The following is a 14,213-nucleotide window of genomic DNA, read 5'->3' on the forward strand; positions in this document are numbered from 1 at the left end:
CGGAAGTGACTACGGCAAAATAAAAAAAAAAACGCCGTAAGTTCATATGATTTGCCATCATTGCTGAAAGTTTCATGAAAATCTGTCGAGGCGTTCTCGAGAAATCGCCTGCACAAAATCGGTAAGAAAAAAAAAATAATAATAATAGTGGAAAAGAAACAACAGAATCAGTAGAAGGTCTTCCGTTGGAGACGGAAGACCTTAATAATAATAAGAAACGGAGTAAAAACAATATGTTCCCCAACTTCGTTTGGGGAACATAAATATCCAAATATGAAAAAGATGTGCTAGACTCTATGGTATCTTTTATCTCAAGCTCACCGGGATATTTCATAAATGTCGAGTTGAAGGTCACTTCTTTTAACTGGGCGCAACTGGTACCCATGGAAATTCCATGAAATTGTTGGAAAATGGAAGACCTGGCCTGGGGGCCATAAAAGTTAGACGAGTTAATTTTTTTTATCTCATTCTCACTTTTACCAAAGAAATATATAGTGGAAAAGTGAGACTGAGATCAAAAGTGAGATCTACTTACTTTTATGGCTCCAAGTCCAGGTCTCCAAAATCCACATAGCTATTGTCAATCAAAGAATCAAACATCTGTTGAATGTCAACTTAAAGTTTTTAAGCTGTTGATTTTGGTCAAATCTTGTGATGCATGTACAGTATCAATCAGTCGATCTTTTTTCAATAGACTTAAAGATTTATTTAAGTATTACTAGTATTTATGCTTCACCTTATGCTTTAGCACAAATACATTGTATATATGTTTGAAGAATTTTTTTAGAATCAGATTGTTTCAGTATGCATAATTAAGAATTTTTTTTCGCAGTGGGGCGAAAATGAATGCATCAGACAGTCTCTCAAGATTACCAGGTACGTGCAAATTTATTACATGTATATTGTTTCCTAAATGTGACTCTTAAATGTGTGCAACTTGACTTTTCTTTCATTTTTCTTTTGATGATTTAAGGTCTTGGAGCAGAGATGAGGTAGTGTATCTATTACAAGTTGGAAGGTATTGTAAATTTAAAAGATTTAAAGTCTTGAAAGCAGTATATTGTCTTTAATCGAAAGTGGCAAAACACTCTGTATTAAATATGAAGATAACGAACACTCAGACATCAATTTCAAAAGTCCAGTAAACAGCACAAATCATCTCAGTTGGGATCAAGTGCCAGGGAGGAGCAAACATCCCCTAACTTCTGGTCATATCGGCTGTGTATTAACCGTCAGGCAAATAGAAAAACCCATTAACAATTTAGTTATTAAAAATAGCCTTACAATCAGTATGAAAAACGTCAACCAGCATTCGAGTTAAGGATAGATTTTGTTTGCTGTCTAGGTCATTGTATAGAGCCATAGAACAGGAGAAATGATAACATTCAGCGAGACTGTTGATGTCCTAGTTTCATCAATGTGTTTGTCAAAAGCCTAATTTTAAAACACAAGACAGTATCTTACGTGATGCATACGATATGAAGGTTAGAATTTTCAGTTATATTGTTATAAATGCAGGGAAATCTTTCTTTTTCTCTTGAAAATAATCAATTCAAAAGGTCATAAAAATTTAATACTTACTATAGATCTAACGAATTCAAGGTAAAAGATACAGTGATGTGCCATACGTGTTCGTCCAAATTCAAAATGGCCGCCGTAGTAACAAGACGCTTCGGAAAAATAAAACAGAAATAAAATTACAGAATATTTTTTCTTACCTTAATACTTAGTTATATAGCCTTTTGACCTTAGAACTTTCTTGGGATCGACCTGTATAAGCCCTGAACATAATAAATCGGGATGTTTATTCAGATACATCGAATGGCTGTCTCCAGCTGATTTTTACACAGGAATATTTCGTTGCCGTTTTCCAGTTCTCTTTTCAGTCTCAACCAGATAGTTTCAATAATGTTCAAATTCAGACTCTGAGCGGGCCAAACCATTGAATGCATATTATTCTGTAATTTATATTCTTGAACTATTCGGGCTCTTTGAATAGGGGCGTTGTCATCTTGAAATGTATAGTTATTTCGAGGAAAATGGCGTGCTATAACTGGCCAAAGTTGACCTTCAATTATATCAATGTATTAATGCTACCATCTACAACAGTCACAATCCCTACACAGTTGAAAGTGATGCAGCCCCATATCCGATTAAGCTAAACTTCGGTGTTGGAGTTTGCGAGATACAACATGGCATCAACTCTTCGCCCACCTTTCTCCATATAAACACACGGTTATCAGTCCCAAGTCACATCCACTTTGCATTCATCACTAAAGATCACTCTGTTCCAGAAATTATCGATAGTTTTGTATCTGTTTCCCCTACACCAGAGTCGTGCTTTTCTGTTCACTTCGCGAATTCTGTTGCGATTTCGAACAACTCTTCTAAAATACCCTTGTTTGTACAAATTTCGTTGGACTGTCCGTTTAGATATAGCAGAGTCTCTATTTTCATTTAATAAGGCTGCTATGTCTGATTTATTTCTCTCTGTTTTCTTTCACCAACTTTAAAATGCCGCGACTGTCTCTGTCACTTAGCTTTGCCTGCTTCCCTTTCCTTTTTAAGTTATAACTTAATTTTAGTGATATTGCTTTTTCCCCGATCATGACGAGGAGCACACGGTGGGTGTGACCGGACAGCAGGGGATGCTCACTCCTCCATGGCACCTGATCTCACCTCCGATGTTTCCGAGGTCCGTATTTGCTCTGCTCCTATTTTGTTTTATGGACTTCGATATTGAAAACTGTTCGTTCTCTCCATATCCATCGTTTATGCAGTATTTTGCTACTTTGGGGTAATTTTTGTTACACACAAGTCATTGTGTAAATTTAAATTGATGTTAAATTAATTCATTCAGCGCCCAGTATGAAGAGCTAAATCAGAATAGACGTGAACAGGAAAACAGTTATGATGCTATTCGAACACCAAACAGTATGTACAATTCTATCAGTAAAGAGTTTGCTAATAAATATATTCAAAATTCTTTTAATTTCCTGTTAACAGTTGTAAAAATATTATTTGAATTGTCTTATTTCATTTTAGAAAACAGAATTTCCGGGAAAGTAGTTCTCAGAGTTAATTTCAATAATGAGTAAACCAAATGAAAATCGTGATTAAAAATTGATCGGAAGTCTAGTATGATTAAATATGATTTGTTATTATTTATTATAACTGGACTCATTGCTCATGGAGCAATGCCCGGCTTTTGCTTATAAAAATACAGTGATCAAGCGGAAATGCCGCTTAATCACATTACGCGTTAGAATGTAATACGTACGTTTGCGCAATCACATTGAGGCAATACAAATACTAAATTAAATTTTCAAAGTTATCTGAACATGTCAAAAAATATTTTAGTAATATACTTTCTACCGTTTTCTTCGATTAAATATGTGTTTAAAATATGCGAAAGGTTTTCATCAGGTATCCCTGTCTGCGTCATATTCTATAAATAAACGTTTTACTAGCAGGCTAACACAAATGCAGGGAATATAATTAATGACTTATAATTAATGTACGCTTTAATGCAAAACAGCTACATTTTATTCAATTTTTTTTTTACTTTTTAAGACTGTATTTTTTAATGCCATTGCTTTTTTATGTTTATGCAGTATGCTACTGTAGGGTACTTTTTGATATTGACTCGTCATTGTGTTAATTTAAATTGATAATGTTAAATTGATTCATTCAGCGCCCAGTATGAAGAGCTAAATCAGAATAGACGTGAACAGGAAAACGGTTATGCTGCTGTTCGAACACCAAACAGTATGTACAATTCTATCACTAAAGACTTTGCAAATGAATCTATTGTAAATTCTTTTGATTTCATGTTATTCAGTTATCAGAGTATTACTTAAATTATCTTATTATATTTTAGAAAACAGAATGTCCGGGTAAGTAATTCTCAGAGTTAAGGTCTAAAATAAGTAAACCAAAAGAAAATCCAACAAAAAAAACCAGAAGCCTACTATATCAATATATGATTTGTGACGGAACATCATTTTTGAACATTACAGATCTACAACCCCAGAAAGAAGAAAGCAAGTATGAAATTACAAGTCCTAAAGGTAACATATCTTTACTGAAAATATTGAAAATCAATAATGAAAGCAAAAACTCTTGAATCTATTAATTTCATTGAAAATTGAAAAAAAAAACACTAATATGTTTCGCAAGAAGTATTTATTTAAATAATATGTGTTTTTGTTATGGTATATGGAAAAGAAAGGTTGCATCACTGCCAAAAAAAATATGCCGCATTTGCGAGTTAATTTAATTTTTTTCTTCTATCATTACAGCTGTTGTTATACAATCTTAGATTTATGAGGGGGCTAACATAAAGTGAAATGTATTTATCATTACAAAAGCAATAAAATAAAAAAACTTTCCGTTTAATAAAATCATGTTTTAGAGACCTACGTACAGAATTTCCGTTAAGGGCCTGTAAAAATTTAATATGTCTTCATTAGCAATTTGAGTAGGTGTACTATCCACCATAGCGACAAGAAAGCACTGATACATACTTTATCAATCTGTTTTGTGAAAAGATAAAAATAATCTACTGAATGTTTTTTGAAATATTTTAAAAAGTAGAAGAACTAAATGTGAATGAAATATTCAGGCAACAAGGTAACTTTTGTTGACTTTTCCTACTAATTAGTTTTAAGAAAGATTTCATTGCACTAGTGACGTTTTTTTACGGATCGATTATCTTATCATGCGTATCTATAATCTCGGCATAATGCATATCATCGGGAGTTCAATGTCCACGAATTTTTTTTCTATCTATGATAGTAAAAAAGTTCTGTCGATCTCCAAAATGAATTTTTAATTTTATTTTTTAAATTTATTGCTTAGGCGCCAAATGTTGCAAAATTTAAGAACATTTTCTTTATTCTATGCAATGTTTATTAATTTTCCTGAACAAAAGGATCCACAAATAATTTATTCAATTTGTAGGTGGAAAAGACAGTGTTTATGCGAATTCCAAGATGCTATCCCAGGGAAATGTATATGTGAATACGTCTTTTAAAGATAATTAAAATATATGGTACCTAAAATATTTTTTTAATTCTAATATTTTTTACTGTAAAGAGTAAAGAATCAATCAGTAATATTTATGATCGCCATAGTCAGAGTTTATAGAAAATTTTACGTCTGCCTAAATTGCCATATAAATTAGTTTTGTTTGTTTATTGTTATTGTTTGTTTTTTATGCAGAGATATTGTATATGCGATAAACAACTTTTGCTTTTGTTTAGTCATATTTTTATATCCTTTTGTCAAAAAAAAGATTCATTTATGAAAATCGATGTACACTTACTTTGAAAAACTGTTCTTTAAACTTTGTTAAGAATGTTAAGAATATATACGAGTATTTATATACAGTGTATGTATTTTTTTTTAAAGAATGAAGTTGATACATTAGGACAGGGGGCCTGTTTTACACAGTATTTATGACTACGGACCAAACTAAGTTCTGCCCTTAACTTTTTAATATCCATTGAATTGAAAAATATTATTGATCTCAAAAAAGATTTTAAAAAAAAAAAGAAATACAGAAACATATTTTACCTAGCAATTTTAAACTGAATAAGTAATTTTGCAAAATCTTATAATCATTTTAACTTTCTAGTCTTGGTCGTAAGTTCTTTTGGAAAACATACCTCTGGTCTATCTTTCTATTCTTTGATCATATCGAAAATATGCATAGATTTTTGAAATCTCTTCTCAATTCCCATACCCTGCATATGATAATCAAGAATACTTCCAAAATTGTAAATTCATCAGTCCAGTGTGAGGGGTTCTGGTTTTAGAATAGGCCCCCTTTGTTGATATAAAGAAAATGAATTTTCTTCTTTTAATTCTTTACTCCTTGGTTTTTAGTAGACAAAGTTAAGTGCATGTTATGAGGAGCAGCAAGATTCCATTTTTAAAAATTTGAACGAGAGGGACGTTAAACAAGTTATACAATTAATCAATCAAAATTTGAAACATTACCTCTGGGTCATGAGGGGTTGTGGTATTTTGGCTTAAATCTTCTATTTTCCTGTAAATTTAGAAAACGTCGTATTTTTATTGCTACGAGTAAAAGTCTCGTTAACGTCCCTATCTATTATATACAACTGTACCTCGGACTCGTATATACAAAGGACATTTCTCTCGAGCTAGTTTCGACTAAGATTCATTCTGTCGGAAGGCACGAAATAATTTATAAAAGAGAACTTTTAAGTACCTGTTCTGTAATTGTATCTGTTGTAAGATCACTAAAAATCGAAACATTTACTTTAGTCAAAAAGCATTTTTACATGTAGTCACTAATGAAAATTGTCGTTATTTCAGTTTTCACCAGAAGTTTCGATTTAACTTTACATCGGTTTTACTGATTGCTATTCAATAACATTTTTTTTGTTACTTTATGGCTGAAAATTTTCTCCGTTTCATCATTACTAAAACTAGAAATTTCTTGAAATTCTTTAAAATGCTATCCCGTCGACAGTTTTGGTCTGATTTTAATATAACTTGTGAGGTACATGTACATTATTTAGTGCATTGGTTTTCGTCTCCAATGAATGCTGTTACAACGGTTACTAAAATTTTCTTAGAAATACTTTCAAAATGCTACATTTGGATTAACATCAATAAAAATTGTCATACCAGACTACTAGAATACACTTAGGTACATAACTATACCCACCGTAAACGAAGTTTGGGGGTATATAGGAATCATCTTTTCCGTCTAGCTGTATGTCTGTCTGTGCAAACGTGTCCTGTCTATATCTTTCTTACGGAGGAACATTAGAATCTATTACTTCACACAAAGATTGCTCATGACCTAAGAATGTGGCATGGCCTTGATCCAAAGTCATTTGGAGACGTTCAAAGTCACTGAAAGAAAAATTCCATAATTCGTTTCCGCTCCATATCATTCTTCTGGATAAACTTGGTAAGTTCCCATTTCACAAAAGATTGCTCGTGATCTAAGGGTGTGTCAAGACCTTGACCTTAGGTCATATGGGGAAGTTCAAGGTCACTGAAGAAAGATTTCATAAATTCATAATTGGTACATATCTTTCTTCTGGAAAAACTTGAACCTACTTCTTCACACAAAGATGGCTTATGACCTGAGGGTGTGTTAGGATCTTAAGCCAACGTCATTTAAATTCAAAGTTACTGAAAGAAAAATTTCATAATTCATGTTCGGTTCATGAAACTTGGTAAGTTTCTGTTTTACACAAAGATTGCTAATGTCTTGAAGGTGTGACATGTCTTTGACCCAAGGTCATTAGTGCAAGTTAAAGGTTACTGAAAGAAAAAAGTTCATAGTTTGTGCCTGGTCCATATCTTTCTTATTGATAAACATGGAGGGTTCTTGTTTTAAACAATGATTGCTTTTGACATGAGTGTGTGTCATGACTTTGACCCAAGGTCATTTGAATAAGTTCAATGACACTGACAAAAAATATAAATCATGCCCGCTCTATGTATTTCTTATGGATAAATATGAATTCCCATTTTACACAAAAATTGCTTATGACCTAAGGGTATGCTTCTGAACCAAGGTCATTAATGCAAGTTTAAGGTCACTGACAGAAAAAGGTCATAATTCGTGTCTGGTCTGTATCTTTCGTATTCATTTTTATTATACTGCACCTTCGTTTCATTCATAAAAAATATAATGAGCAATTATATTTGTACACATTTTTTTTTAGCATTTCTTTCTTCTCTTAGGTCCATAAATATTCTTGATTCGACACCTTCTCTAAAAAACCCAGGGGGATATTTCGTTCCTTTTGGACAATTCTAGTTCTATTTAATGCTGCCTGATTCTTTTGTTATATGTAAACAGTAGAGCTACAATTTCATCAGATACTTAGGGTTATTAATTTATCATTGGGTTTCATCAGCGAGAATTTATTTTAAAAATGAATGATAGATGTTACTCAACATGCATGCTCGAGAAGGTAATGATGAACAAAGACTGTGAAATTCACGTTAAAATGATCATTTAAAGTGATTATGCATCATTCCCTTAAAAATCTTCTCTACCCTCGAGTATATATTATTGTACAAAGTTGTATTGAGCAAGGAAGTTTTTATAGATTTGTGAAATCCATGACACTAGTTCAAAGGCTCTGGTGCTATGCATTAAAGTACTAAATATTTAGGGAAATCTATATTTTACTCCCTCTTTGTTATTCACATGATTTTTTTTCTATTATTGTAAAAATGTATAATTGAAAGGTAAACTAATTCTGTAATATGTGTTTAAATGAATGTTGAATGTATTTTACAGATAGTGATTTTGCTGTTTTCAATGCTCATATAAAGAAAATGATAGACAAATAAAAGTGAATTGATATAATAACTTATAATTATACATCATGTACATGTATGATTCAAAGAAAAATTCTTAGAGGCTAATAGAACAGGAATTCTGCTGGTTTTACTGTGTGTATATCTTTTAGTTTATTGTATTTTTTCTTTATGATTACCAGACAAATAAATCTTTACTTTTCTTTTTATTTTTACTTGTTTTTGCAAAATATCCATTAGATTAAATTATTTGCATTCTAGAAGAACTTTGATTTAATTCTACAAGTGGTAATCCTACTTATACTCATACTTCTCTTTCTAAGGAAGAAATTCTTCAAAATCACCTGTCAGTTTTGAATACTTTTAATATTCCACAGAGCCAAAATGAATTTGAACTACCTTATATATATTGGATTCCGAAACTTCATAAGAATCCTTACAAACAAAGATACATTGCAGGTTCCAGTAAATGTTCAACCAAGCCTCTTTCGTTACTTCTCACTAAAATATTGACAGTAGTGAAGGGAAAACTTCAAGAGTACTGTACAACTATATATTCAAGAAGTGGTGTAAATCAGATGTGGATACTTAAAAATTCTAAAGAACTTTTGGACAATTTGAAATCACAAGACTTTACAAAAATCAACAGCTTAAAAACTTACGACTTTTCAACTTTATACACAACAATTCCCCACGACAAATTAAAATCCAGGCTGTTTGATATCATTGACAGCTGCTTCTTCAACAAAAATGGAACTCGTAAATTTACTTACCTCGTCATTGGTCATTTGAAAAATTATTTTGTTAAAACAGATTCTGATTGCACACATAAGTACTCTGAAGTTGACATCAAGAAGGTGCTTGAGTTTCTGATTGACAATATCTATGTGGTTTTTGGAGACCAGGTATTCCAACAATCTATTGGAATTCCCATGGGTACAAATTGTGCTCCGTTATTAGCAGACTTATCTTTATATTTATATGAAGCAGAATTTATGCAAAATCTTATGCGTGAAAAGAAGAAAACACTTGCTGTGGCCTTCAATTCGACATTTAGATATATCGACGACGTATTGTCAATTAATAAAGATAATTTCCATTCCTACGTCGACACGATATATCCTGGTGAACTTGATATAAAAGATACCACAGAGTCCGACACTTCTGCTTCATACTTGGATATTTTACTTGAAAAAGACACTAATGGTAATCTAACAACCAAGCTATATGATAAACGTGATGACTTTAACTTTTCTATCGTCAACTTCCCTTACTTATGCAGCAATATACCTTCATCACCTGCATAATACGGAGTATATATATCTCAGTTGATTCTATACGCAAGAGCATGCTCTACGTATGAACAATTTCTTAAACGAGGTAAATTATTGACAAGCAAGTTGATGAAACAAGAATATCAACAGTCTCGTTTAAAGTCATCATTTCGTAAATTCTATGGTCGATACAATGACCTTGTCAGCAAATACAATTTATCATTGAATGAAATGCTGACTGACGTTTTTCATACCAATTGTTAATCCATTATTTATACACTGAATTGACGACGGATTTTTTCCGTTATTTCCTGATTATGACAACGAGCATACGGCGGGTCTGACCGGTCAGCAGGGGATGCTCACTCCTCCATGACACCTGATCCCACCTCTGATGTTTCGGAGGTCCGTGTTCGCTCTGCTCTTACTTTGTATATTGTTTAATGGACGTTGAGATTGAATACTGTTCGTTATTTCCATATCCTTCTCAATATCTAAATAAAACAAGAAAACAATGATATAACTATCAATTGTCTCCCGGGAAATGAATAAAGTTAACAATGACAAGCTAATTCAGAGAATTCGTGTCCCCCGCTTAGGGAAAAAGTCGGCTCCCGGCCCCCTGACTGAATTTGTAGAATTATTAAATGTATACATGTATACTGAAGGAAATAAAATACATGTATGTCAATATGCATGTAAAGATTTGATTGCTTATTCTTTATTATGTGTATAGAAGATTTTTTCATATGGACTATTTATCACACTGTAATGATGATTTTAACCTCATAAATTTTTCATTTCACATGCTGAATACTACCATTTAGTAAAAAAAAAAAGGATTTAAAAAAAAAAAAGAAAAAAAAGAACGGTCCGACCAAGATTCGATCCCGGGCCCTCTCACATTTGAAGCGAGAGACATAACCACTAGACCACGGAGTGGCTTTACGAGGAAGGAAGTATATGCAGAACTGAAGTCACATACATGTATATATTCATGTTTTCATGTTCGGTATTCTCAAAATTTTACACAATCCATGGTGTTTGATTTATTTAGCCTTTATTAAACAGTTCTAATAGATGTAATAAGAACTTAAAGTCCGCCGAGAACCTGTTTTATACGCAATAACTCTCCTCATGCCCCTGCGCTAAAAATAGCGACATGTAACACTATAAATACTAATAAAACAAACGGGGCGAGGCACTTTGAGAGGGGCGAGAGACGTCCTAGGGAGTTTTGGTATCAAATTACATTGCATCAGCTCAAAATCTTCTTGAAATATCGCCCGGAAATGATAGTATTACACACAGACAGAATGTATAAATTTACGACCTTGAACTTTGACCTTTTGACCTCAAAATCAATAGGGGTCTTCTTTAGGCTACAGGGAGTTGTTATGTAAAATTTCATTGCAATAGCTCAAATGATTCTAGAGATATCGTGTGGAAACGAAAGTGTTTTAACAGACAGAATTTGCTTATTTATGACCTTGACCTTTGACCTTTTGACCTCAAAATCAATAGGGGTCTTTTTTAGTCCATAGGGAGTTGCTATGCTAAATTTCATTGCAAAAGCTCAAAGGGTTCTCGAGATATCGTGTGGAAACGAAAGCGTTACAGACAGACAGAAAGACGGACGGACGGACGGACAGACGGACGGACGGACGGACGGACAAACCCAAATTAATATCCCCCACTTTTCAAGCGGGGGACAAAAATGAGTCTTGATCATCAAACCGCTTCGATATGTGCGAAAAAGACATGCATCTACATGATGGAGACGACAGTCGAGAATATTTTGAAAACATAGTCGGATGAAAATCGAAAAAAAAGATACCCTTTTAATTTTTATCACTTCCCTAACTAAGTAAATGTTGGCTGCATAAAATATAAATTGTAACCAGACACATGCATCACCTATTTTCAAAAATGTATTTCACTTTACTAATATAAAACACGAACTATGTAAAGTACGTTTTTAAGCGATAAGTAAAATTCTTTGTTCTAAAAAAGGGGCATGTCTTTTATCAATAGTAAATGATTAGCAACTTTATACATAAATATGAAAAACATATATGTTTTTACAGATTCACTTTATGGAAGTAAATATATTGTGTTTCTCATAATTTATAGAAGGAAAACATTCTGATTAACAATCTTTTTAATGTTTAGAAAACCTTTAATAAATTCTCCCACCTCAGCCCCCATACCCCAACACTTAAACTTGTATGTACACGTATAGAGCAGCCCTGTCCTCCGGGCTGCAATCAAAGGCATGTTGTTTATGTGACCATTCTCTATGGACTCCAGAAAGGACCATGCATGTAGTTCACTATATAGCTTCATCGAGCATAGACTAAAAGATCGATGATGTGATAACGATGAAACGATTCTGCAATGACGATCGAGCTATGGCGCGATGACGGTAATGCGATGGGTCGACAATGTTATAACGATGGTGCAATAGCGTGATGTGGAATATTGCGCCATTGTCATTGTACCATCGTGTCATCACTTTCGCACTATTGTTTCATTGTGCTATCGTAACATCAACATCGCATTGTCGCGCTTTTATATCATCCTCTTTGCGCTATCACACTACACATGTATCTCTTCATCGTCATTGCATTATCGTGCCATTGCATAGTTATCAATTCAGTTAATCTAAGTGTCAATGTTATCACTATGCAGCTCAACGCACGTTTTAAACTCACATGGTTTTTCGCACAAATTAATGTCACATTATTCTTGCAATAAAACTTAATATAATCGAACTTCAGCACAAGACATAACCCTTATTTAAGAATCATTATCTTACGTTTTAGAGGGAACCTTAGTAATAAATGGAATGATGTTTAATCTATAGAATTTGACAATTTGTATTTACAAATCAAAGTGACATGGACACAGTTTAAGCTAATTTTTTTCAAATTTTATCAAATTATTAACTAGTCTTAATAATGACCATAAAAAATTTGTATATGTGTTATATATGGAGTTTTATGAAGACACTTACTTTTACATTCAACAGCTGACTTTTACATTTTAGTAAATGGAGTAAGTCACTGTTACAATTGTAAAAGTCAGCTGTAGATTGTAAAAGTAAGTATCTTCATAAAACTCCTATAATAGATAATTTTAATTAAAAAGTTAATTTTAAATTCAATTTACTAGTATCAGTTTCTAGTGATTTGCCGAATTTCATTTTGTTATAAATATATTTTCTATATGTACTAATCATAAACAAGGCCCGTGTCTTGTTTATGTTTACATAAACTTTAAGTTCTCTATCTTGTTTGTTAAACCAAAAGTCTCTCTCAAGACTGTAGCTCTACTGGTTTCAACTTATAACAAAGGATGAGAAAAGAAGCCATTGCCAATAGATCAAAACTGTAGGAGGAGTAGCTTTTAAAGGAATTTCACAGAAAATTCTATTTTTAGTAACCATGGCAACACCGTTTATCAAAATCAAAAAACGATGCACTATTTTATGTATCTTAGTATAGTCTACTTATGTGCCAAGTAATATTGAGATCAGACCAAAACTGTAGAAGGGGTAGCATTTTAAAGGAATTTCACAGAAAATTCTATTTTTAGTAACCATGGAAATACCATTCATCAAAATCAAAAAACGATGCACTATTTTATGTATCTTAGTGTAGTCTACTTGTGTGCCAAGTAATACTGAAATCATATCAAAACTGTAGGAGGAGTAGCATTTTAAAGGAATTTCATAGAAAATTTCTATTTTTAGTAACCATGGCGACACCGTTCATCGAAATCAAAAACCGATGCACTGTTTTATGTATCTTGGTGTAGTTTTCTTGTGTGCCAAGTTATATTAAAATCAGACCAAAACTGTAGGAGAAGTAGTGTTTTGAAAAATTGTTTACAGACCGACGGACAGACAGACAGCTAGACAGACGGACGGACGACGGACACCTTACCATCGCATAAGCTCTTCTGGTCTCTGACCAGTAGAGCCTAAAACAAATTAGGTTCAAATGTGGAAAATGTGTCAATCCCCTGCGAAATGATCAAAAATAATTCTTGAACTTTTAAGAAAAGTTCATGAATTATATTCTTGAATCTGCTCATGAATTGTTCATGAAAACCAAGTTCAAGAATATTCAAGAATAATTTGTTGTTCATGAACAAACTTGGATTTTTTAAATGCCTGCACAATGACCAAGAATAATTCTTGAACTTTCAAGAAAAGTTCATGAATTATATTCTTGACCTTTCAAGAAAAGTTCATGAATGATGTTAATAGGTTCAATGCATTTTCATGAACTATTCATGAATAATTTATAAAAGTTATTAAGGAATGTTCATGAACTATTCATGAATGTTCTTGCTTTTTGTAAACAAAAATGTATTAAGTTATGCAAAATGAAAAACTGTAAAAGAAAATATTTTAATAGCATCTTGAAAGACTTCACAGAATTTTTGTTTTCCAATCATGGTAACAAAATCTTTGTTCAAGTGAACAACTCTGATAAGTGATAACGATAATAAATAAATTATGTAGTTCATTCCTAGTAAATTTAAGAAAAATTTCAATTCAAACGCGATCGACTCTTTACAGAATCCTTAACTTTACTTGGACAAGAGGAGAAT

General features: G+C 32.6%; 1 protein-coding gene across 1 annotated transcript in view; it reads left to right on the plus strand.

The window, feature by feature from the left end:
* The window catches only part of LOC134270506 (uncharacterized), a 43,203-nt gene extending 34,851 nt beyond the window's left edge, over positions 1 to 8,352 (plus strand). The window contains exons 5-11 of the mRNA XM_062752730.1: positions 833 to 876; positions 974 to 992; positions 2,861 to 2,934; positions 3,046 to 3,094; positions 3,695 to 3,768; positions 4,020 to 4,070; positions 8,300 to 8,352. Of these exons, the coding sequence (XP_062608714.1) occupies positions 833 to 876; positions 974 to 992; positions 2,861 to 2,934; positions 3,046 to 3,094; positions 3,695 to 3,768; positions 4,020 to 4,070; positions 8,300 to 8,352 (364 nt within the window). The remainder of the gene's footprint in view (positions 1 to 832; positions 877 to 973; positions 993 to 2,860; positions 2,935 to 3,045; positions 3,095 to 3,694; positions 3,769 to 4,019; positions 4,071 to 8,299) is intronic.
* The last annotated feature ends 5,861 nt before the right edge of the window (positions 8,353 to 14,213 follow it).

This window comes from Saccostrea cucullata, unplaced genomic scaffold (assembly GCF_032062105.1).
Source record: "Saccostrea cucullata isolate Sc308-1 unplaced genomic scaffold, CSIRO_AGI_Scuc_v1 ctg2591, whole genome shotgun sequence".
Taxonomy (NCBI): Eukaryota; Metazoa; Mollusca; class Bivalvia; order Ostreida; family Ostreidae; genus Saccostrea; species Saccostrea cuccullata.